Below are 25,909 nucleotides of genomic sequence, written 5' to 3'. Positions count from 1 at the left end.
CTGCAGAAAGTGATGTTGAAGCCATTCACAATTCAGTAGGGGATGATTAGGTAGGTTCTGCGGGTTTCTTACGACATGAGCCTACGGGGATGTTCCTCTAATTATTCTAACCCTATTTAGTGGATTGCCCAGACTACGGCAGTTTTGGTGTTTTAAATTCTGCAGCCTTTCCTCCAATAAAACCACTGGCATATCTTGGGATAAAGTGGGATTTTATATCTGATAAGTCAGAACTTTAATTGTAACTAAAAGTAAATCCCTCCTTCCCTGGCCAATGCACCAGGGAAATTCACGATGTTGGAGTGGGTATTTAAGCAGTTGGAGTAGAAAGTTCTCAACAAATTCCCAAACAGGAAAGGAAATATGGATGTTAGAAATCAAGTCTTTCACCCTGGCTGTTTTTACGCTGTCCGTATTCCTTTTTCTGATCTCCAGGGCATCATATCATATTGATTGTTACCTAAGCTTTTGGAAATCTGCTTTCAAAAAATGCCTGGTAAATATCAACTCTTTCTATCCTTTTCTCCACTATTAAAAAGGCTATGATGATATGATTAATTTTACTTCATCAGTCTGATCTTTATTAAAGAGCACGACAAAAGAGCAGAGGTTCCAGATGGTTCAGAGAAAATAAGTAACAAATGGGGATGTTCAGAAAGATGGAAAGGTATGCAACCTTGCTTACAGAGAAATACAGTTAAGATGGAAATTCTGATTTTTACCCATCAGACTAACAAAGGTTGAAAAGAATTAGCTAAGGCTAGGAGCTCCTCTTGTAGCTTCCTCTTTGTAGAATCACAGAGGCCCTTCAAATTGCTGGTGGGGTGGGGTGAGGGAGCAGGGAGAGGAGGCGTAATTAGGTAGAATATCTTTAGGGTGAAATTTAGTTAGGCAATGTCCAAATTAAACACGCACATCTCTTTTTACCCAGCACCCCTACTTTCAGGGAGCTTACCTACAGACAGATTTGCTCAAGTACATAAACGAATATATAAGCACAGCGGAAAAACTGTAATTTTAGAGATTCGAGGCAGCCTAAATGACCATCAATACTGATTGGTTAAGTACATGTGCTTGTTTATACGCGGAATAGCTCTAGATTAAGAGGAAGAAACGCTAACGTTTGCCTCTGGGAAAAACTAGGAAACTAGGGAATCGGAAGGTGGAAAGGAAAAGTAACTTTTAGATATTTTTGTCTGAATTTTTGCCAATGCATTACCTCCTAAAATAAGTGAAAAAGCACAGTGGTTCTCTTGATTACTGACTTTCTACTTAGTCACCTAATTGTTAAAAGCCTCCTCTGCTTTGTGTAAAATGAAATACTAAGCTAGACAAGTTGGGGACCGAGCGGATGCTGTTTTAATTCTCCCAACTTTTGGCTCCCAATTGTACCAGCAGAATGGATCCTCAGTGGTCTCCCCAACTCCTTCCTCTGCCAGTTCTGCCGCGTGCAGATGGGAAAGCATTGTCCACATTCTGCCTGGCCAGTTATTTCCTAGTATTCTCAGCCAGAAATATCACTTTTCTTTTTATTTCCTCTCAAAAGATCACCACGGTGTTTCTGCTCTTAGCTTGTTAGAGTTTCAGAGACGTGTCTTTATGTATTGTGTTAACCCTCTTCCTTCTGATCTTTCTCTTGGAACCAAGCACCCCTTTCCATTGCTAAACTTAGACCATACGTCTCAAGCCATCAACCTTTAACACAGGCCGTTCCTTGAGCAAGACTTTGAATTTCCTCCACCTGTTTCTCACCACATGGACCGCTAAGGCCTTAAACCTCAAAAGCCACCAAAACTGGCCACCAGCTAGCATCAAACATTGTGCAGAGCACCTTACATACACCTACTGTCATTTACTTCCGTTTGGGGATGAGGAGAATGAGGCACAGAGAAGAAACCGGACAAAGGTCACATGGCTGGTGAGTGGCAACGTTGGGATTCAAACCTTGTGGGGCTCCAGAGCATTCACATTTCACCTCGTCAGAAAACCGTGGGGCACATGTCCCAACAAAGTCACCTCTCCACACTGGACCTGCAGTCTGTCTCTCAGCAGCGTGCAGCATCCTGCCAATTTGCTTCTGCAAACTTCTGTCTCTTCCCCACGCTGGGTTCTGAGCCTGGCATGGGTCCCTACGCTGGTGTGTCCATGCCATCTTCAGCTCCAGTGGATGCAATTCTCTAGCCCCTTGCTTCCAGAGTGAGGAGCGCAGGACGACGTCGGATTAGGTTTGACAGACTTGGGAGAGGGAGGTTATGATGAAAGGAAGGCCATAGAAAGAAACACTAGAATTTTCACATTCTTCTGCTTCACTGTGAACCTACTAAATAAGTGAAAGCATAGCTAGCTACTTATTATGATGTATTCATTTACTTTTTGATTCATGCCTACTTTAAAGAAAACAGTTGGCCTTTCTAATGAGAGTTAAAGTTGAACCAAAAAAAAAACAAAAAAAAAGAAGGCGGCAAACCAGATAGGAAGCTGTGCTTTTCCAAAGTGAGGTCCTGTACTTGCCTGTCTCAGACTCTTCTGGTGACTTAAAATGAAGGTTCCTTAGGTCTTACCACCAATCACTTAAGTAGAGCCTAGAAATCTCCTAAGTTTCTTTATTTTGAGAGAGAGAGAGAGAGAGAGAGAGAGAGAGAGAGAGCAAGCAGGGGAGGGGCAGACAGAGAGGGAGAGAGAGAGAATTCCAAGCAGTCCACAATGTCAGCACAGAGCCAGACAGAGGGCTCGAACCCACAAACCATGAGATCATGACCTGAGCCGATAGCAAGAGTTGGATGCTTAACTGACTGAGCCACCCAGGCACCTCTCCATTTTTAATAAGCTGTCCAAGTAATTCTTTGGTTCCCTAATTTGGGGAAGTTTGCCAATTTGCAGAATTATTTAAGATTTCCTTTGCTGAGTCTCTGCTGAATGTCAACTTCACATTAGTTTCACCTTTTAGATGCCTCATGGGCCTTCTTAAAAATGTGCTACTTTTCATGTGCACAGGGACTCTTTCCTGAACAGTAGTTTGAGGTTTCTCTCTCCCTGCCCCCTTATGCCTTGCCTTGGCACTTGTCAGTTGCCTCCTGGAGGGAAATGGCAAAGGCAAATCATCCTAAGCCTATTTAAGGTATTTACCTGGTACTTATGGAAGATTTGGTCAGTCAGGGAATTGACTTAGAGCCAAGTTTGGGAAATATTGACTCAAAGGATCAATATGGCTGCTCAGGGAGTTCTTTGATGAGCTCAGATCTTAAAGGACTAGTTAAAACTTGGAAAGTCAAGGGCAACGAAAAGGATCTATTATTGTGTTCAGACCAGGACCCAGGAGGCTGGAGTCACTGACCTGGAAGGATGGTACCATATTAACAGGCACGGGGCAGGGCGGGGGGGGGGGGGGGGTGGTGGTGCAGGGGGGAAGCATTCCTGCACTGTCCTTATTCCTTCATCTTTGCTGTTAAGGGGAACCATTTTCAGTGGAAATGGTAGACCAAGAAATGAAACAGGCGAGAGAGTTTTGAAGGCCAAGATAATTACCTGTCATGATTTCAAGCCTTTCAGTCCATATGAATTGTATCAATCTGACAACAATGCCAATTCACTGTTAAGATATTCTGAGGGATCACAGAAAAATAGGAAATGATACAAGACCAGTAAGTCCTCAGTTTCAAAAATACAAAAAGCTAATTCCACTGGTTATAGAATCCTGAGGTTGGTTGTGCAGGCAGGTAATACTCCAGAAGAAATGACGAGTTTGTGAGCTCCAGGAAAGGAAGCAGTGAATCATGTCAAATAAGGAGTGTTTTGTAAGAAGAAAGTAATGTTCAATCTCTGCTCCTTAGCAAAGGGGGCTGTTGAATGAATGCAGGTTCTAGACTGCTAGAGGGGGGATGGTAAAGTGTTAGGGGTTACTAGACCCCTGGGAGAGGAGCGGGGAGAGGAGTAACAGGGTTATTAGCTAATGAGAGATGGTGATGGACGAGGTTACTTACTGGACCACAGGTGTGCAGCATATGGACAATCACTTGATGCTGGTGGTGGTAAGTGGCTCCTAGTTAGTAACCGGATTCCAGAGTAGTGAGCTCGTCAACATAATCTAGTAATAGTCTCATGGAGATGTAGATCGACAGGGTCCCAAATCGCGAGATGATTATTGGCGGGAAGCATTAGAGCACAGGGACCAAGAACATGGGCTGGAGTCAGAACTGCACATGCATGACAATGTGCAAGCTGCTTGGTTAAACCCTAAGCCTGAGCTCCCCCATGTGAGAAAGGAGGGCAAGATCCACCTCACAGAGTGGCCAGGAAGGTCAAGTGAAGCAACACATGGAGCACAGGAAGCACGCATCTGGTGTCCCTGTATATTACTGTGGATCCATGTCAACCTACCGGGGTTTCCAGGATCTTGTGGCTGGACTGTCCTCTGCCCTGTAGCAGCAAGGCTATCATCATACCAATGCTTCAAATGAGAACACCGCAGACACACTGGGTAACGTTCAGATGATGAAGCTGAAGCCAGAACACAGGTGACGGTCAATGTCCTACTCAAAATGTGACGCCCTCGACTGGGTACAGTTGTTCAGATACTTTTGGGACCAGCTCAGAGATGATGTGCTGCCTGTTATCTGGCTAGACACTTCTGTTAGAATGAAGGTGGAATAATTCATTTGTTGAACAGACATTCACGAGCACCTGCTATATACCAGGCACTGGGGAGCAAAGGCAAATATGATACAAAGCTCATACTTAAGCGTACAGGCTCCAGGATAAGATGAACCAAAGAGGCAGTTTTAACATAAAGCAGTGAATGCAATGTTGCCATAGGAGGGCGGAGGGAAAGTTACAGAGCAGAGCACAGAAACCAACCCAATTTGCAGAGGTGGGGTGGTCAGACTCCCTGGGAGAAGACGCACCTGAGTGGAGGTTTAAGGGGTGAGTGGCAGTTGGGCAAAGGGGATGTTCTTCTTGGCAGAAGAAACAGGATTTGCAAAGCACAGGTCGGGGCAACAGCAGGATATGGTGAATGCCAGGAACCACAAGCAGCGTGGTGGTGCAGACGTTTAAACAGGAGGGTGAGAAATGGGGCAAAATAGGCTTGAGTAATAGGATGGAAGCAGATAGCAAAGGAATTCCATAAAGAAGGCCTTGGACTTCACCCTCTGGGTGGTGGTGAACCCTGGCAGATGTGGAGCGTTGGAATGATACAACCAGAGTGTTTCCTTAGAAAGATTCCTCTAGAGACTGTGAGCAGGAGGAGCCTGTCAGGAGCCTGGAATCAGGGAGACCAGGAAGAGCATCTCTCAAGGTAAAGGTTGGCAAGGAAACTGAGTAGACCCAGGGACTGCCTGGGTGCAGGTGGCAAAAGGGAAAAGAGCTACGGATGGTGTAGCGGGTAGAAGAGAGAAAATCGGGCAGACGTCTTTTTTTTCTCCAGCAAAAGATGATGAATTTGATTTCTGACATGAGTTTGAGCTGTATATATGGGGTACACAGGTTGAAATGTCAGTCTAAAATCTTGTAGGAGTAGTCTGGGTAAGAGACCAGGGTTCCAGGGCCAACAGCCATAAAGCTGTGCCAGCATGAAAAGTCCCAGGCAGACTGTGATGGAGATAAAAGAGGTGGGCAGAGGAAGGACCCCTGGAAAACACCGATATTTAAGAGGACGACAGAGGAAGAGGCTGTTACAAAGACAGAAGCAAAAGTCAAAGAGCTGGAGAAGCAGATGTTGAAAAAGCCAAGGGAACAGAACTTCGAGAAGCTGTGAGTGAGTGACCATCACCATCACATGCAGTAGAGGAAGGTCCACAGAGTTGCGGGATGAAAAGCGTGCACCTCATTTAACAATTAGGAGGTCGTAAGTATGTATCCTGGTTAGACTTCGTGGTTGCAGACAACTGAATCCACTCAAGTTATTTTAAGCAGAAAGGTATTTATTAGAGGGGATCTGTATACACTGTCTCCAGGAGGCCACAGACACAGGTTTGGATGTCTTTCCACCGGAAACAGTGAGTCGCCAGGACAAACACCCATCCTCATCACAGGACCGTTATGGGGGAAACCCACTCTGCCACCGCTTCACTCAGTCCAGAGCCTGTGACCAGTTACTAGAACCTTCACCACAGATGAACCAGATGAAGAAATGCTTCAGCCACTGTGCCTACCAGAGCTGCTCTTCCCAAGGGCAGCTTCATCCTCGGACGAACTTCCTCCATGTCACCTAACGGAATGCTCACCTCCAGACTTCGGAGAGCTCACCATCCCACTACCTACGTCATCCACAAACGATACTTCTGCGCAATGTAAAATGAAGATGGAGTCCAAAAAAGCAAGAATAATCTTTATTCCTTGGAAACACATTTGTAAAAATGGATCACTAAGATTAAAAGATTCAGAACACATTTATTTGTATGCGGCACAAACACTGAGGATCAAAACATCTGCTACAACAGAATACACCTGTAAACAGATTATCTTAGGAAGAGTTTGTCGGTGAAGGACTCCGCCGTGCAAGGCCTGCAGCGGAGCCCCTCCTGCTGGACAGATTTTTGTGGTAACCAAAAATAGATCAGATTTTAGCAATAAAGTGTCTTAAGAGATGTCAACACATTTTTTTAAAAAAGGCTTACAGTGGGCCAAATTACAATTACATATACTTAAATGGCGTAAGAATCGTTTTTCACAAAAAGACTAATGAAAAATTATCTCAGGTTTACCAAGGAAAAAAAAAAGTTTGATTTGTGGCTTCAAATGGGGGGGGGGTGGGGAAATAAATATTTTGGTACAAGTTCTACCCTAAAAGACAGCCCATTGATAGCTGGTACTACAAAATGTACAACACCCATCCCATCCTATTCTACAGAATGCTTTGGCACAGCTTCATTAAAATCTTACACACTTTAATTTGAGCCATAAATGTTATCTTGGATTTCATGTTGCTTTTTAAAAGAGTTAAGTCCAGGGTAAAAACCAAGCCTCAAATTCTATAAATTCTGACAGTGTGTGTTCACAATTGAGTCTTCTGAAATCATGCAAGTTAGCAGCACCGATCAACAATTGAAAAAAAAATTATTCTTGTACTTGAGCAACAAATTCTATCAAAAAGGGATGCTATGCAATTTATGATTAGTAAAACTGCTAAGATTCAATGTGCCTGAACTGCTTTAAGATCAGAAATTCAAAGCCTCCCCGCATTTATGTAACAAGTTATATACGTTCTTGCGCTTCCGAAAGCGGTAGCCCTCTGTTAGAGAAGGGAAATTTGCAGTTTTCCTACGAGAAATTTAGTTTTAATGTTACATCCTCTGACTAAAAATATTAACTTTTAATACGATCACAGAATTTTAGAGCTGGAAGGAGCCTGGCAATCACTTAGTCCTACCCACTCTTTCCAGATGGGGGAAAAGGAGGCCAGCAAAGGAGAAAGGCTTGTCCACAATCTCACAACGGCCAGGACTGGGCCCCAGTGGTCTCAACCCCACCCCAGGGCTGTATGGTACTCTACAAAGAGCTCTCTTCCTAAGTTCTTCTGGTTTTATTTGGTCCCATTCATTAAATAACAGAGAAATACCAAATACACAGCAATATGATAAACATAGACTTTTACTCCAATTTTTAAATCAGAATATTAAAACGATTCCTGAGCCTTTCACTACCTTCATTTTATTGAGAACGCAGTCAACAGTAAATTGTGACTACTGATTGTGGAGATTTCCAAATATGTACACGGACTCCAGAAACACCTTTCAGAACTATTCCTTAAGGACACTTTTGAGGACGCGTCTGTGTGATGGCAAGACATGTTTCATGGAATGTAATGAAACCATGCTGGTGAACAGAGGTGAGATGTGTCAGTCTTTCAAAGTGCAGTCATGAGTTTGTCTCGGTACATCATACTTTGCACTCCTCCTAAGTTCTTCTGGTTCTGGTCGTGGACATAATCGAAACGGCCACCACTTCCACTGGCCGACGTTTCCCAGTGTGGCCTGTCATCCTGAAAGCATGGCCTGTTTTGTCGGCAGAGTGAATGGTTAGCGGGAGGGATGGAAGAAAATTCAGAAATGTGAGTGAAACAACACAAGCACGAGGCAAGCGGGCGGGAAAAACCATGAACCGTGTGAATGGGGATGGCTTCCAAGCTGAAATGAGTGGATTTGCTCAGGTGTGTTTAAAATTCAGATGCGGGTGATCTACCAACTTCCAAGTGGAGAAAAGCTCGGTCGCGGCCACACCACATTTCTCAAAGGGCACCTTGAGGACCCCTCAGTCTGGGGGAAGTCAGGTGAAAAAGGTTCCTTTCCCAGGCACTTCTCGGGGCTGTGACCATGCTACGGTGCCCTGTGAGTGCCTCAGGCAGCGTTTACCAGAGCCTAGGACCAATGAACTCTGTATCTCAGGCAGTGCTTCTCCAACTCTGGAGAGCCTGGTAAAACACGGACTGCGGGGCCCCACCCCCAGAGATCCTGACCCAGTAGGGCCCGGGTCGGGCAAAGAATGCATCAGCAAGCTCCCAGGTGAGGCGCACTGTTCCAGCCTTCCTCGGAATCCCCACTGCTAAGTGCTGGGCAAGGTCATGCCTCAGAAGGAAAACTAATGTGACAAAACAGGCCAAAAGAAGTGTAAAATTCTGTAAAAACAAGGTTAATAAAAATAGCACTTCTAGAAATCTCTTCTGTTTCTTCTGTCTGGAAAATAAACTGCCTTCGCAATACACAGAAACATTTAGAATTATTACTCCACTAGGCTGACTAGCTTTAAAAAGCTACCCAAATATCAAGTGTTTACGATCAAACAGCACTGCTCTCCTCCAAGGTCCCCCCAACAAAAGTGGCAAGAATTCTCAAGAACTAATTGCTCTCATTTGCCTTACTCCAAATGGATTTATTTCCATCATTCCATTCTCCGTACTTTCTCAAGCAGCAAGGCTAGCAACCTTACCAAGAAATAACTTTATGCAAAGTGAATTCACCAACAGAAAGAGCTTCACACATAAACACCAATTAAGACTGATCTAAAATTCAAATCTTAAAAGGAACGTTTGCCTTTACAAAGCTAGCGTTAAAACACTCTCAAGCCTAACTAGAAACCCAGCAAGGCAGGTGCCAGTTTACTTGGAAAGGACTGTGGTAGGGTTAGGGCAGAGGTGAGTAAAACAGAGCCCTCAGGCTAAATCCCACTCACCATCTGCTTTGGTAAATAAGTTTATTGGAATGCAGCCCTGCCCATTCACTTCTGTCTGAGGCTGCTTTGAAGCTACAAGAGCAGAGCTGAGTAGTTGCGATGGAGAGCACAAAGCTGAAAATATTGATTATGTGGCTCTTAACAGAGAAAGTTTACTGACCCCTAGGTTCAGAAAAAAGATCCACAATCACAAAAAGCAAACCCCCACTCCATCCCTGAAAAAAGTCCTTTCAAAAAACCCACAACAAAAATCCCCAAGCTCAAAGCATATTTTTAGTAACCGAATTCTTGGGACAGGAAAATGTTACTTAGAAATTTTAAGCAACATTTCTAACACAAAACCAAACCAAAAATATCTAAGGTTAGAACGACTAAAAAAAACAAAAAATAAAACCCAATTCATTTTCATTTCATAAAGCAGAACTCTGGTAAATCCAGACTCATCACTGGCTTCTTTTGCTCTGCAAATTATTCATCTCTGCCATGACACAGCAGCTCTTAACCGTTGTTTCCGATGCAGACTTTCGATTCACAACGAGGCAGAATTTGAGCCTTTCCGGAGAAAGGGAGAACTTTCAAGTAAGTACAGCTCCGTGAGCTCAAGCACTTACCTTACATTTGGAGAGTGAGGGTGCCACCGAGGCTGGCTGGGGTGGATATTGGGATGGTATTGAGGCTAGAAATGAAATACCAAACTTGATTATTCAATGACCTTTTGATTTCAATGGTCTTCATTTAGTTTCTCTTTTACTGGCATCCAGCTGAGGGGCCCAGGGCTGTGACTGGAAAGGCTATAACCAAACCCTGGATGGGCGGTGGCTTCCCAGGACGATCACGTTTCCCCTATGACAAAGGCAGGGGGGCTGGAAGGCTGCCCTCGGAAGAAAGGGGAAAGCATCTGTCTGGGAAGGGTCCCCCAGAGCGCCCAGGACAGGCAGTATTCATCTCTCCCAAGGGAACAGACGGAGGACACCCAAGATATGGGGTGAATGGTAGGCAATTTCTTTCTTCAGAAACAATTTTTGTCATTGCTGAAGAGGACGACAACCATGTGTAACAGAGACATCTGCAAACACAAGACAACTGGACGGGGACATTAAGTCAGCAGGATTGTGGGCGAACACCTTCTCCCTTGTTTAAGCAATAAGAATAATTTTCTAAAATGTGATCCAAAACCTAGTACCAAACCTCGCCGCCCACCTGGCCGTCACCAAAAACAAACAAAACCCCAAACCATTCAGAGCACTGATTATTCTGATACAACAGAAGGAAAGAAGGAAGGAATTTGTCCATTCAAAAAAATGGATCCAGACTGATGACTCACAGAACGAGCAGGAGTGAAGACAAGGCAGGCCTGGCTGGGTGACGGGACTGTCCACCGCCTCTGGCCTGTAGAGGGTGGTGGCTCCAGGCAAGGCCAGAAGCCACAGGGCTTCTCGAGGCTAAACTTTCTGTGGAGCACATGAAACCCTCCTGACGTTTAAGTCACTACCGTCTTGCCACCATTATTCTTTTAATTATTTCTTCCCCTTCTGCTCCTTCCCCTGCTGTTTTGGTTAATAAGCAGAGGCCTGTTCTGTATTATGGAAAATTCTCAGTAATTCTGTTCATTCAGTTTTCAGGAAACTGAGATGCCCTCCCTGCCTATTCTGTATTCTAGTGAGCTCTCTCCTTCAGATCTGCCTGTCAGCAAGCTAAGTGTGCAGCCCCCTGCACAGGCTACAGGGAAAGGGAATCTGGAGAAAAGATCTCAGGAGCAGACGCTGAAAGCTGACCTCTCTTAGGGAGACAAACACCTAGAGTTTAGAAGATGTGCCCATAGCTGAAATGCTTCCAGTGTTTTGGTCACACAGCCAGGCCCCAAATGAGGCTCCACTGGCTGCATCTTCAACAAAAGGGAATAATGTAGAATAGAAATGGACCTTCTGTTCCACTCCCTGTCTTCAAACACAAGCAAATCAGATTCATTAGGGAGAGGTGGGTACCTCATCCATAAAGACCTGGAAGGATATTCCCAAACCTTCCTTGATCTCCTTCGGTAATTTATTCACACTCTAAAGCTGTCAAGCAGCATTTTTAAATGTTAACCCAGTTGGTCATTGGGGCAGTTTTTTCCCCCGGGGATAATTGGAAATATATATGTGCATTTTTGCTTGCCACAATGACTGCAAAATTACCTTTTAACTACTGGGCAGAGAAGAGGAAAGCTAAGCATCTGTAACTCTTGGGACAGTCCCAACAATGAAGAACTGTTCCTCCCCAAACGCCAAGAGATGTCCTTATCAAAACCACAGAAATCTATCCTTTGCAGTTGGCTAGTCTCACTGAGCTCACAATAAGACAGATGTTCCATACTCCCATTCTCCCGAAAACCCTTCTCAGCACTCAAGCCTTTATCAATCAGGCCACTTCTCAGGACGTTCTCTTCCCGCTCAATTCATTCCCAAACCTTGACAGAGCAACACGTGACCTCCAAGATGGCTAAGGTGGGGGGGACCAGTGATTGCCAAAGATGTTACAAGAACAGTTTTCGTGCATGTGAGTTCCGTGAACAACTTCCTCCGTATTCACTCTGAGCAGGGAATAATGGGCTTTGTTTTCATTTTTTTTCTTGCCTTCAAGCAGGGACCGCCTGTCCACAACTCTTCCCTTCCCCCACAGCTAGCCAGTCACACCCGAAAATCTCTCAAACCAAAAAGCTGATCTGTGACTGAGAAGATTCAAGAACCTAAAAAAGACAAGATCGGGAAACCTAGCTTTTCCCCTACCAGGTTCAAAGCACTTTTTACATGTTATTCCCCCCAAACTCGGAAGTCGTGTCCAGAATCTGCACATTGGGAATACGATTTCATGTATGGAAGATGCTATGGCAAAATTCTTCTGAAACATAATTTGGAGACCTCGTAAAAGTCACGTACATTAGGATCCCACCCCCATCGAAAAATTAGTATCTACAGTAACAAAAGATCAGGAAAGACACTAAACCAGAACAAACGCTCCCAGGTGACCTCATGGAGAGCTTCTTGTGACATCCGAAACCAGACTGTGATGGAGGAAACCTGAGCGTAATGTCCTTGGACAGAACCCGCCCAGGAAAAGAGAAATGGCCCCAAGTGAGGAGGCCATCAGACACGACTGCTGCCTCTAGGCACAAACCTACTAAGTGAGGGACACGCTGTCAGCACAGCTCATCAGAACCCCCTTAGCAGCTCTGAAGCTCTCTGATGCCCAGAACTATCTATCCCTAGAGCATCTGATTGTTCAGCCCAGGGTGAGGCCCAAGCACCGGCCATGTTTTTAAAGCCTGCCAGATGGTTTTAACATGCAGTGGGGTTGAAGACCACTGGTGTTGGTGATTTCCAGTTATGAGGATCAGAGAAGGCTCTGTGGAGGAGGTGGCTTCTGAGGGGACTCTGGAGGGGATTTTAATGCACAGACAAGTGAGGGGATTTCAGGCAGACAAGCATGGAAACGGGAACAGTGGGAAGAAATTCTGGGGGCACCGATTATGTGATTCTTTGAGAGTTGAACATATGATGTGTGATAAGGAGCAGAGAGGAGGAAGGCAATAAATGTAGAAAAGCAAGTTGGAGCCAGGTTGTAGAAGGCTGTGAATGGCCAGCAAGAGCCACCCCCAGGTAACTGTGAGTGGGTAGGCATACAGGCGGTGAGGGCCCTGGTTGGCCACCCTGTAAAAGAGCATATCACGAGCCACAGAAACCTATCTGTGCTCCTTCTGCAGGAAACAGGCCTGGCACAATGCTTTACAAAGTAGGTTCTGGAAACCAATGCTCCACTGATAACAGATACACTATCAAAAACAGGCGGGTAGGTGAGAAGCTAGCTTTTTTTGATTGGGGGAGGGGGTGTTGAATATCAAATGATTTGGGGAGACAATGGATTAAAAAAAATAAAACGTTATCTTTTTTGCAGGATTTCTCAGTACTTTTGAAACCCCAGCGGAGACTGTAAGATCCAAGAAGGGGAATGAAGGACACATCTCCCAAACGTGTGACTGAGACATCCTTTCCTGGAGGCACATCTCAAGGGACTCATGTTCCCTAGGCCTAGAACATGCTGACAAAACACAGCCTCACTTGAGCGCTCCTAAGAGGTTGTGTTTGACCACCCAGAAACTTAAACATATGTCTCTGTGGTTTGCCAGTTGATAAGGTTAAGAAAAAAATAGGCAGCTGAAATGACCAAGAGGGGCCAGGAGTCACAGAGGAAGGTTCTCCTCTCACTGTTTTCTCAAAAAAAAAAAAACAAAAACACCAAGCCCCCCCACCCCACAACCAACAAAAAGCATGTTTTTATTTCTTCAAAATCTGACTATAAGCATAATAACTACTTGATGTAGAAAATTTTGAAATTTTAAGAAGTATTCAAGAAAATCTTTAAAAGCAGTATCTCACCTGGTAATTATGGACTTCAGGATTTGTTTTAGAGCTATAGAAAAGAAGGGAAAAATTGTAATGTAACAGGTTGTAAAGCGGCACTGTTAGTGATTTTTTAACGATCATAAATCTTAAACACCACCTACACTGTTAGGAACTTTCACGAACACCGCTTCTTTTTGGTTATTAGCTGTTTACATGAACATATAACCAAGGAAACCAAACACCAACTTCCACTCGTCACTTTCGAGCTCACAAACTGAAACACAAAGGTAATATTCCAGAATCCTGCTTGCCACGCTTTGGTGACAAAAAGGAGGTCCTTTCAGTTGGGACACACCAAGTACTTTTAGCTCCCATTCCAGGTCTGTGCTGGCACTGCTGGGTGGCACCAGACGGCTCCAGTGACGCCCAGAGCTTTTTCCAACTGAAGGGAGAGCTGAACATCTACCGGCCGTTTCTGAACATCTACCGCTATGGGTCCCACTGCTACGAACAATGCCACGAACCGGCCACCACCGTGGAACGCTCATTCCATATAAGGCTCTGTACTGGGAGCTCCACATCTGTTACTATTTAATCCGCACCACAAGGCTATGAGGTCAATAACTGGTACCACCTCGTTTTACAGATAAAGGAAAGGTTGCCTAACAGAGAAGTTGGGAAACCTGCTCAGGGTCAGTCAGCGACACAGTCAGTGGCAGAGCTGGGACTGGAGTGGGTATCTGCTCCATCTCAGAGCCCACCTTCTTTCCACAGAGTCCAGCTGGCTCCCTGACGGTCCGAGCAAAGGTACCACGCTCCTCATGCACAATCCTATTTTGGTGGACTCACAAGTAAAACTACTCTGGTTAAAAAACTATACGTACTCACATATATGGGCAGAGAATCCCAGGCTGGCTTTGCACTTAAAACACATGTGTTTCCTACGTAAGGCTGGCATCTGCCAGGAGAAACACAAACAAACACGGCACCATTGTTGGGCTACGTGGCTAGGGTGGTGCTCGAAATCAAGGTTTATTGCTTCAACGAGAGAAACATTTTACTGTTACGAGTCTTGCTTGGGGTCTAAATGGCTCTGTCTTCCAGAAAGGCCAGTGCACCGAGCCAGGCTCTGGGCCAGATTCACCTCCAGCTGGATTTTATCTGGAAGGTTAAGTGTTCTGCAAGGTGCAATTTTTCTGGTATCACCTTTGCAGCCCAGAGCGCAATGTCATCCCTGGCTCCCACAGCAATCCTACTCACCCCGGGATCCCACAGGCTGCGAAGAGCAATTGAACAGCTGCGAACAGTGGTTATTAGCTCATTTGTTCCTAAAGGGTATATTTACTGGGTTTTTTTTGTTCCTGGTGGACACTTTTTTTAAGTTTGTTTTGGTTCCCAATATATATAATAATCTCCACTAGATGCTCAATATATATATAATCTCCACTAGATGCTAAAAGGAAAATATAATTTTATTAGGGAAAAACAAACAAAACAATCGCTTCCTTAGCAAAGGAAAGAAATGTTGTAACTCACAGGCCCCTGAGAATTAAAAGCAAGATACACTGACAGGTGGAGAAAGGTGCAAATGCTTTTAGCATACTACCCGCAGCGGGGATCCTAGAGAAGGGCGAGCCCACAGGCCTACAATGAACCCATGTGGGAGCCCCTCCCTCGGGGGGCCAGGGTATGCTCCATGGCAGTTCAACAGGACTCTGCAGCCCTTCTTCAGGTGCTGAGAACTGAACCCAGACACAAGAGTCGGCCGCCTGCCTCCTTACAGAATGGCACTGCAGGCAGAGCCTGGAACCAGAGACACAGGGCTGAGCTCCAGCTGTGTGATACAAGGGGCTGGTTATGTTCCCTAGCGTGCTTCGGGGCCCTTGCGGGTGTCTTGTGGCTGTCTGGGGGACAGGGGTCAGATGTCAGAGGAACAGGCAGGCACCAGCCCTTTCCTCCCTGCCTGGCTCCACCCAGGACAGCTCCACTTTTGTCTGTTCTCTATATTGGACTTCCAGGTCAGGTTTCTTCCGGGGGGCGAAAATCAGAGACTAAAAAAGTTTGGGCAAACACTGATCTAGCCCAAACTCCTTGTTTTCAGTGAGAAAAAGGAAGCCCAGCAGGAAGACCTAAGGCCCCAGCGCTGGGTTACAGCAAGGCTGGGATGAGGCGGGAGGCCTTCTGGTCCCTTGGCCTGCACCCTCATCACCAACCAAGGCCTCCGGCTTATCCGCTCCTCCACATGCCGGGCTCTGCCCGAGTACAGGTGCAGGGCACATGGCACAGTCAACTTGTGTTCATCTCTAAGACCTCCCCAGCAGTCTGAGACCCGTGTGCCTGGGAAGACCAAGGGGCTGACTAAACTGGGCTGCCAGTGCCTGGAGCTTGGACACCAGGGCGGAAGGAATGACAGCCTGTAATTCTCCAGCATGAGAGAGCAGCTGTCCACCTAGGGCAAAACTCACATAAGCAGTTGTTTCAGAGAGAGAAAAAGAGGCAAGTGCAAGATGGGATGGTGGTTCCCACACACTAGAATCACCTGGGACTTAAAAAAAAAAAAAAAAAAAAAAAGGCAAAAAACCCTAGGTGCGTGAGTCCCCTGCCCAGAGACTGATTCAATGAGCCTGGAGTATGGCTGGGCTGAGGGGGACGTTTCAAGGCTCACCAGGAGATTCCATGTACAGGAAAGATCAAGAACACCTGTGCTGGGGGAGGGGCTGGCAAATCACACCCATGGGCCAAATGTAGCCCACCTGCATTTATGAGTAAAGTTTTACTGGAACGCAGCAGCCTTGGCCTTTCATTTACGGACTGTCTATGGCTGCTTTTGTGCGCCAACCACAGAGCTGAGCAGTCATGAAAGAGACAGCATCGCCTACAAAGTCCAAAGTATTTACTACCTGGCACTTCACAGGAAAAGTTTGTTCACTTCTGTGCTGGAGTTTCAGTCTTGTGACATGTTCTTTTTTCTGCACGAAATTCAATAAACGTGTTTCGTAAAGGTTTTCTACACTGTATGACTGTAAAATCTGCACATCACTGAGCGAATCCAGCATTTGCTCTCACGGAGCTTTTGCTCAAGAGCATGGCCTTTCTTTCCCATCACTGCCTGCAATGCCATCAGCACAGTGCGCTGCACACATTCCTCTCACCTTCATCACCCACTGTTGTAATAAACAAAGCACAAACCTACACAAACAGAGCAGCTGTGTTTTAAAAAAGAAAAAAAAAACAGTCTTGGAACATTCCATTGTGCACTTATTGAGAACCAGGAGGATGGTATAGTCAGGCAGCAGAAAAAGCAGGGGAAAATCATCAGGTGACTCACTCTGTGGTTTAATTGTATTAAAGAAAAAGTCAACATTGCAAATAAAGACGATAATTAGAAGAGCTGTACCCCAGAGTCTGGGGGCACTTACCAGAACTGAGCCGCTATCACTGGGTTGCTTGCTTTAAAGGAAAAACAGAAAGGTATGCCATCTTAGAGAGCTGTATCACTTTTTTTTAACCACGTGATGACAATGACTAGGGTGGAGATTTCTGTGGTTGCAGCGGGGTCCCAACCCCAGGAGGCAGAACTTCCACATTACCTCCTTCTTTCTGGAGGAAAAGTCTCTTTTCCACTGTGCCAAGCCCTCCAATTCACTCAGCGAATGCCGAGCATGTTCCCAGAGCCAGGTGCTCTCAGATACAGAAATGAGAGGCAATTCTGGCTCTCAAGGGGTTCACAGTCTTGACACAGAGACAAGAGAGGTGTGTGAAATCAAAGACCGCAGAAGGGGATGATAGAGGCTGAAATATAAGCCTGACAGTACTAGGAAGCTCAGGGCAGACTTTTGTAGCTGGGGCAGGATGTGAATCTGTGGAAGGGACCATGGACAGAGCTAAAGCTTGTTTATCTAGACTCCCATTTCATTTAGGTGGCTCAGTCGGTTGAGCATCTGACTTCCGCTCAGGTCATGATCTCGCGGTTCCTGGGTTTGAGCCCAGCGTTGGGCTCTGTGCTGACAGCTCAGAGCCTGCAGCCTGCTTCGGATTCTGTGTCTCCCTCTCTCTCTGCCCCTCCCTCCCTCACACGCTCTCTCTCTCAAAAATAAACAAACATTTAAAAAAATTTAAAAAGATGTAGCACAGAAAATCATTAAAAGCTTCACAGAGATGCCAGAACTCTGGCTGGGAAAAAATGCCAGTAACACAAAAGAAAAAAAGAGGATGGAGACTGGGAAAGAAAGTAGAGGAGAATCAGGGAACCTGTGGTCTAGAAGAGGTCCAAAGCCACCCATGGGTCAAGACATAGGACACACCCTCCCCTCTGCAGTGGCCACACCAAGGGGCCTTTCCCTTTGTGCCTGCACAGGCCTCCAGGGACTGGGAGCCCAGTACAGTCTTGAGATGGCTCTATCTTTGACAGCACTATTAGGAACTTCTTCCTTACTTGGAGTGTTTCTGGATAACACTGATCCTATGGACTGCAGGCAGAAAGAAGGCTTGACAGGGGAGCAAGGCCTTCCCTCTCTCCCCCACTGCATCACTTGTCGCTCCCAGTTCCTGCAGTCAATCACCTTCATCCACCATCACCCTTCTCTGGGCACACCCCCAATCCTCTCACCCTCTGGTCTTTCTTGAAGGTGAGGCCATATTTCCTGGGCACTGGCCATTTTTTTCTCTATTAAAGCAGCCAAGAATGACTTTAGAGAGCTTCTGGCTGCTGTGCTATTAAACCATTGGTTCAAAAACGGGGGTACCTGGGTGGCTCGGTTGGTTTAGTTTCCAACTTTGGCTCAAGTCATGATCTCACTGTTTGTATGTTCGAAACCTGATGTCAGGCTCTGTACTGACAGCTCGGAGCCTGGATGGAGCCTGCTTCAGATTCTGTGTCTCCCTCTCTCTCTCTGCCCCTCCCCAGCTTGTGCTCTGTCTCTTTCTCTCGCTCTCTCAAAAATAAACAAACATTACAAGTTTGGTTTAGGGGGACGCCTGGGTGGCTCAGTTGGTTGAGCGTCCAACTTCAGCTCAGGTTATGATCTCTCAGTCTGAGAGTTCGAGCCCTGCATCGAGCTCTGTGCTGACAGCTCAGAGTCTGGAGCCTGCTTTGGATTCTGTGTCTCCCTCTCTTTCTGCCCCACCCCCCGCTTGTGCTCTTTCTCTGTCTCTCAAAAATAAACGTTAAAAAAAAATGTTTTTAATTTGGTTTAGGGAATAGCTACTACACTCAAAAAAAGAAGAGTCAGGCACTTAACCAAATGAGCCACCCAGGTGCCCCACAAGGTTAAAGATTCTAGAAGGGAGTGAAGTATAGGTACAGTTCTGACAAAGGCCCACTAAGTCCTGAGTGATACAAGAAAAACCTATGAGTAAGTGATATGTAGGAGGGGGCCCCAGGGGTTGAGAGTTCAGAGGCCATGCCATGAAAAAGCCCACAATTCAGTGCTAAACTAGGTGTCCCGAAGGGAGAAACAATCAAGTGTAGGCAGAGAAGAGCTAGGAGGTAGGATGTGGAGGCCAAGTTTAAACAAGCCCAGCTTGCTCATTTGCCAACTGGTCCTGTATTGGGTACCAGCCTTCAGAAAGGCATGAAGCCATAGTAGTAAATGACAGACTAAGGCTCAGGGAGTTCTGAAAAGGGGGGAGGGGAAGGCATCCTAAGTCCAGGCTAAATTCAAGGGCAGGACGTGCATGGACTGACTGCAGGTACGGAGTCCAGGACTTAAAATTTCTGGATCTGCTCTTAGTGGCCAGAATTCTGGTTAGCATGAGACTGGTGTCCCATTTGAAACTGTAAGATAGAGGAGAGAAGAACTGTTTTTCCCTCTAAGACACAGCATCATTCATCTGGGCAAAAAAACATGGTAACCTATGATATTCCTGAGGTCCCAGGAACAACGGAAGTGAAGAGGCACAAGAAAAGAAGGATGAAAAAGAGGGAGAAGATGAACACGTCCAATGGTCAAAACTAAAGACAGCGGACGGCAAAGGTGGCCTGGTTCCCATTAAGAGAATCCCTCCCACTGGGGTTTTGTTAAAAGCTTCAGAATGACAAGAGTAGAAGAGTAGAATGTTCCTTTAAGAACTGCTTTAGCAAGCTAAGTTCCTTGGGGCTTAACCAACTACATCCTAACATAAAATGCCAAGCAGAATGAAAAGCACACCACCTTTGAACGTCGAATGTCTCCGGGATGGATAGCGTTTACTAGGCTTCCGCTCAAAGGTGCTGGTTCTCCGTAACCTGGCCCCATGTGTGGCTTGATACTCTGTCCGCCCACTGGAAAGTAAATATTTTATTGCATGTTACCAGTGTCAGAATATCAGCACATTATACATATTTGGAAGCGCACTTCTGTTTTCAAAAGCTCCAATGTAAATTTCAACTTATCGTGAACTCGTTTGGTAAAGACACACACCAAATTTAGCCTTCCATTTAGCAATAAAATCACCTCTGCCAAATCCAAGCTGTATGACAGGGGCAGATATTTCCACCAAGAGACAAAGTCCGCAATTTAGGTACCAGTCACTTGGCTGCACAAACCAGGCAGGTCCAAGTACTTGCCACATCTGACTGAGAGCACAATGATTCACAAATCAAATAACCTTTCATAACACACATTACGTAGACATTTAAGTCTTTTAAAATGCTGTTATTGGTGACCACTTAACTAAACCCTGGCTTTCCTTACTATGCCAGGGGAATCATTACTTCTTTCACCAAGGCTTTCTGGGTTTCAAGCAACGTAGCTTCCGGGAAGTATGCTGTTTTTATTTGATTGATCACTGCTTCATTCCGGCCCTACTCTCGGTTGATGATTTATCACATGGAAGGGGACACTTGCCACCTGCTCTAAGTGCCTCCAAGGGGCAACCTTGTCTCCAAACTCCCCTTCCTTCTTCTGGAGGGTGCCTGGTCTGGACCAAATCCTGGGGGAGTTTCCTCCAAGGATGGAAAAGTCTGCCTTGGCAACCACCCCAACAGCCATTTCCTTGCACGGTAGATAAATCTGAAAAGAACACATCTTTTGGCATATGAAAGGGCATTCAAGGACATGCCATGTGTGGGCAGAGGTTATGAAACCATGTGAAATCTTAGAGCTTATAACAGTGATTCTCAGATCTGTAAACAGGCCTCAGAAATCAACCCTGGGAGGGCACTTAAAATGCACATTCCCAGGCCTTATTCATGAATGCACATGGGTGCACCCATTGATTCTGATTACAAGGGTCTCAGATGAGGTCATAAATCCCCGTTTTTAATAAAACCCCAAGGAGGTTTCACGTATCTTGAAAGACATGGCCTTACAATCGTTAAGTAAAAATATGTGAACAATTAAATTCTCCATGTTTTCAAGGTCTCTGCAGATTCCAATATCTACCGAGCCTATCCGGGATCCCCTGCACACACATGGGGGGACATCTGCTCTCATTCTTAATCATCGACACATTTCTTGATGCCGGCACACGAAAGGCAAGAGAGGAGGGGTTGGAACAGAAGCCCCAGACCGTCTGGGGTTGACTCGCAGCTCTGCCACTTACTGTGACGCTGGGCAGATTGTGTAACCCCTCAGCCCTGGCTTCCTCATCTGTACGGTGGAGATAGTCAGAGGACCTAGCTCATTAAGTCTGCAGGGAGGATTATACATGGGTTCATGAAAAGCTCTAGCACAGCTTGTGTTCTACGTCTGCCCCACCCACTACGGCAGCCACCCACCTCACGTGCACTGAGCACTTGATGTGTGGTGAGTGAGACAGAGGAACCACATTTTAAAATTTACTTAATATTAATTAATCTCAATGGCCACATTATCTACTGTTTGAGATGGCACAGGTCCAGCTACATGTCAGCTATTAACAATTTTGTTATTAGCCCCATTTTATCAATGAGGGCACGGAGGCTAAAACAGCTCCGGGGACTCAACCAAAGGTCAGATCTTACAAAAGAAGCACGAACAGGACACCCGACTCAAGCCTCCGGACACACAGATCCATTCACAAAAAGCATCACTGCTGCCCTCCTTCGAAACACGGCATCCACGTTGTAAAAACCAGTGCCCACCTGAATCTGAAGCGAGACCCCAGCCGGATGAAGTCTGATCTGTTCGATTTGCTATTTCCCGGCGTCCGCAGGCGGAAGAAGGCGTGATGCTCGACCGCACATTTCCAGAGGTGCTTACAGGTCCTGGCGCTGTCCAGCCGGAAGACAAATGTGTGCTCTTGCTCCCGTCCCTTTGAGGTGAAGCACAAGGTTCGCGTCTCAGTGGGGGCCAGGAACATCAGTGAAGGATTATTTGCAGCAAGGAGGATAGCCAGGAGCGAGGCTTACCTGATCATCATCCTCCACTACCACCAATGTCAATTTGCTCTTTTTAAAATCCATCTTGGTAATTTTTGGCCTGGTCAGAGAGAAAACATTTTAAAAGTACAATCCGCAGGAAAGCTATCTACACAAACAGCAGTTTTCCTTTCTACTTTTTAAGCTTAGATTTGCTACAGAAATCATTCATTCATTCAAGCGTGATTATCCAGAAGTCAGTGCTACTGCCAAACACCCGCAAGTACGGGAGCATGGTGTGTTTTTAAAGCAAATCTCGGGGTTGCAAATATCCCTCAATAATCATCCATCACATAGAATTCCACCACAAAATAGGAAAAGACATTTTTAATATTAGACAAAACTAAATTACCAAAAGAATAAGCCTATTTTGTTAGCTCCTTCAAAGATTAATATGCCTGTCGGGGTCAGTCCAAGAGAATATTCACAGCCATCTCTTCCCTACAAATAAACGAAGTGACAATCGGTAGAGGGTTCTAACAGGTCGTCACAGAGCAGAATGCAAAACAGTTTCCTCACCACGTTACTTTGTTTGCACATAGTTTACGCATGGCTCAGTCACAGCGAAACCCAAGAAACCCCGTTACTTAAACGCACATGGTTCTTACCCTGACAACGTGCATGTCTACCCCATACATTTCCAGCCACTTCGCTTTATTCAGATAGGACAGTTCCGCCTGGGCAGGGCTCTTTCCCCTTAGAAAAACCAATGGAAATACATGTAAACTGCAGCTCGTACACCCACAGAATTCTGAAGGGCACAGCCACATTCAGGGATCCTCTGTAGCAATTAAAAGAATGAGGGACACCAATTTATGTGAAAAGGAAAAGACCTCCATGGACAGACTGTTCATTGAATAGAAAGAGGACAGCAGTGCTTACAACGTGGACACTTACAGAAACCATTTTTGTGCATGGACGCGGGTATGTGCTGTATATGCAAAGCAGGAAAGCTGGAAAGATGCACCAATGACTGCCAACAACGATGGCCCGCAGCGAGGACAGTGGGTGTGTGTGCACAGGGTGTGGGCCCTGTGACTCTACACCCACATATTCCTCTACTGTTTGGATGTGGCACAAGACTGGGCTAACATCACTTTCCAGTTTCAAAAAAGTCATTATGTCCCTCAGAAGGGCCAAGGGACAAGAGGAAACCACGCTAAGTTTCTGCGTCCAAGACGGACTTGGATCGGGCAGAGTTTGGGAAGGTGGGCTGGGAGGGAGGAAAGGCAGCACTGGTAATCGAGGCAGAAACCTGTCAGCCTAGGGTGACCCTGGGGAGGAGGAGGGAAGAGCCAGCATATAACGGACAAGGCTCGATTTAGCTCTGGTGACCACATGTCCGGGAACAGAACCTCTACAACACATGGTCTCAAATACGAGTGTCCCTGTAAGGGACAACAGGGCATATTTCCAAAGGGTCCACTCTAGAAGATTCAGGCACAGGGAATGTACCAAGGTGGAGCCTCCTCACTCTCTCCAGGAGGCCAGGAGAGCAGCGGTGTCCTTGACAGTAATGAGCAAATCAGGACCAGGCTCTGCCATTCAGAGGGAAACGGGACTAGGCTTTGGTCCTTACTGTACATCTTGGGAAAGACAGACGTCGTGTGGGCCTTTGGAAAACCAGGACTGAGGCACAGGCGAGAGGTGAAGAGTTGGAGCTACAGTTTTACGGTCTTCGACAGAGCGATTCTACTGGCACATCTGAGTCCGAGAGACGCTGACACATCACAAAATAAATATATCAGAACGCTAGACGGTAGCATCAAGGTACCTGCACTCTTTCCATCTCTGGAAGATATCAAATTCCATCGCTTCTGTCTGATTTGGAATGAACCGAAACTCAGACACAAGCTCTGGCGTGTGTTCTGGAAGCTCACACTCCCCCAGCTCCGCTGCGAGTTTCATAAAAGGGAGGAAAACAGGAGACATTGAATGCTTTCAGTTATTGCTGCAACCAGGTCCAAAGGCAGTTGGCACGATTACAGAGCACAGGTACCCCCACATGCAGAACTCCCTGCTTTCAGGAGGGCTCAACTCCCACCTGGTGCCCCCATGTGTACGTTCAGAACCCCCAAGAATCATCCCAATGCCCTCCCTATCGGGCAAAACACCATTATCTTAGTTATTACCGTCTTTCTCTCCACTATTCCCCCATACCCAAGGAGGCCCAGATTATATTTCCCCCACGAAGTGGTCGAGCCCAGATCTACAATAAAAGGCAATTGCAGGGAAGGAGGACCTGCCCAGAAACATCTAACAGGGCTCTCGCTACGGGTGGGTCGGAGCAGCACTCCGAGTCTGCAGTGCTAGAGAGGACCAATCAAGAATTCAGTGCATGTAGAATCTAGGGGAAAATATGCCAGGAGGGAGAGGGAAGGAGGGAGGGGGGAGGGAGGGAGGGAAGGAAGGAGGGGGTGGGGGAGGGGGGGGACAAGGCTGCAGGAGCAGCTGCGGCAACTCAGCCAGAACAGGGAGGAAGACGAAGACGGCTGTGCAGAGAGGAGCAGCCACGTGGGCAGTCTCCGCAAAAAGGCCCCAAGTGTCCCACACGCTAGTTGCTCTCTGGCCGAGGACCCCACAGAATGAAGGGCCCAGGACAGAGGGGGCCCTGTGCCTCCAAGGCACAGATGAGAAAATCCACTCTCCCCACCCGGGACCCCCACCCCTGCAGCTCCAGGGAACAGACCCCAGAACAGAAAGGAACCCTCCAGAGGTTTCTCTAATACCCTGCCACACAAAGCCTGGTCCAGCATCAGCACCATCTGGGAGCCTGCTCGTAACGCAGACTTTGAGGCTCCACTGCAGACCTCCTGAAGCAAAACCTGCCTTCTCACCAGATGCCCAGCTGACTGGCGCACAGGCTGCTTTGAAAAGCACGGATCTACAACACTGGTTTTCCAACTTATGTTGGAAATGTAAGGCTCGCTAAAACACACACTGTGGCACCCCACCCTCCAAGATTCTGATCCCACAGGTCTGGAATAAGGCCTGAGAATCTGCATTTCTAACAAGCTCCCAGATGCTGCTGCTATAGCTGACCCAGGAACACACTTTGAGAAACACTGCTTAACACAAGAAATCCTACAACTGATTGGCCAGCGTGTGTTGCTAATAGCAACTCACTAAGTACCCAGCAGTCTTTTCTAATCCCAGAGCCCAGCTTCCAGGAGCGACTCCAAGTAGCTTGCAGAAGCGGATGCAACTTTTCTGTCCATACAGACAAAGCAACTACCCAACTCAGCGGGGGGTGGGAGGGCTGTAAGAGGCAATGCCTGACACAGGGTGGGGACCTGCTGAGTGCTTCCTCACCTGACCCAAGCCCTCCATTTGCAGCTCTCAAGTGGACGGCCCCCCGAAGACCACCAGGGTGGCCTGGGTCAGGGCGTGCAGCTACTTAGTACCTTGGGCAAAGTCACAGATGAAGATTCTGCCTAGAAATATTCACCCAGAGAAGGTAAAAGGGCTAGGCTCCCAAGGCCGCCACTGGCCAATAACAAAGAGCTCACCCTGAAACCAGAGACCTGGCGAGGCTAGAGGGGCAGTCTGGGGAGAGATCTCCTTCACATGAACCACCCTTCTGCTGCACCCGTGGGCCAAAGTGAGGCAACAAATCCCTGGGGTGAGCAGTGTGTCTGGCGAGACCACTAACATCATCAAGCACAGGAAGGAGAAGCCAGACAGTGATAAGGTTTCCCCGAGACCGGGAAAGGGGGCCAGTATCCTCCTCACTGTTCCTGGATTACAACAGGCCCAAGCGATGCCTGTACATAGATTCTGAGATAGCACGCCTGCCTTCCAAGAGGCAGAACGACACTTCTCTGCCTGAGTTCTGGCCGTGGAGGGTGCAGAGGGTGGCGGTCACAGCTCAGACACAGGAGGGCCGGAATCCGCACTCTGCTGTACACTGTCTGTGCGACCTGGGCAAGTCACTTAACCACTCTCCGTCTCTGATGCCCCATCGGTAAAATGAGAGCTGCTGCAAGGACGAAAGAAGATTGTGTCCCGTTCTCCTCACTCTCATTCTTTTTGCCTGGATTCA

General features: G+C 46.7%; 1 protein-coding gene across 15 annotated transcripts in view; it reads right to left on the bottom strand.

Moving 5' to 3' along the window:
- Positions 1-25,909, bottom strand: part of EPB41L4B (erythrocyte membrane protein band 4.1 like 4B) — a 127,898-nt gene that overhangs the window by 44,983 nt on the left and 57,006 nt on the right. For 14 of the 15 annotated variants that reach the window (XM_027034788.2, XM_053204827.1, XM_053204826.1 and 11 more), the window contains exons 7-15: positions 23,642-23,762; positions 22,476-22,563; positions 22,220-22,308; positions 21,859-21,928; positions 21,592-21,761; positions 19,700-19,809; positions 16,967-16,997; positions 13,581-13,614; positions 9,777-9,841 (exon numbers count right to left, since the gene is read on the bottom strand). In XM_027034788.2, coding sequence (XP_026890589.1) covers positions 9,777-9,841; positions 13,581-13,614; positions 16,967-16,997; positions 19,700-19,809; positions 21,592-21,761; positions 21,859-21,928; positions 22,220-22,308; positions 22,476-22,563; positions 23,642-23,762 — 778 coding nt within the window. Of the gene's footprint in view, positions 1-6,310; positions 7,992-9,776; positions 9,842-13,580; positions 13,615-16,966; positions 16,998-19,699; positions 19,810-21,591; positions 21,762-21,858; positions 21,929-22,219; positions 22,309-22,475; positions 22,564-23,641; positions 23,763-25,909 lie in introns of those variants that run through there. The other variant, XM_027034792.2, reaches the window with a different exon arrangement.

This window comes from Acinonyx jubatus, chromosome D4 (assembly GCF_027475565.1).
Source record: "Acinonyx jubatus isolate Ajub_Pintada_27869175 chromosome D4, VMU_Ajub_asm_v1.0, whole genome shotgun sequence".
Lineage (NCBI taxonomy): Eukaryota > Metazoa > Chordata > Mammalia > Carnivora > Felidae > Acinonyx > Acinonyx jubatus.
The sequence above is the reverse complement of the archived record's forward strand: the minus strand, read 5'-3'. Positions and strand labels throughout refer to the sequence as shown.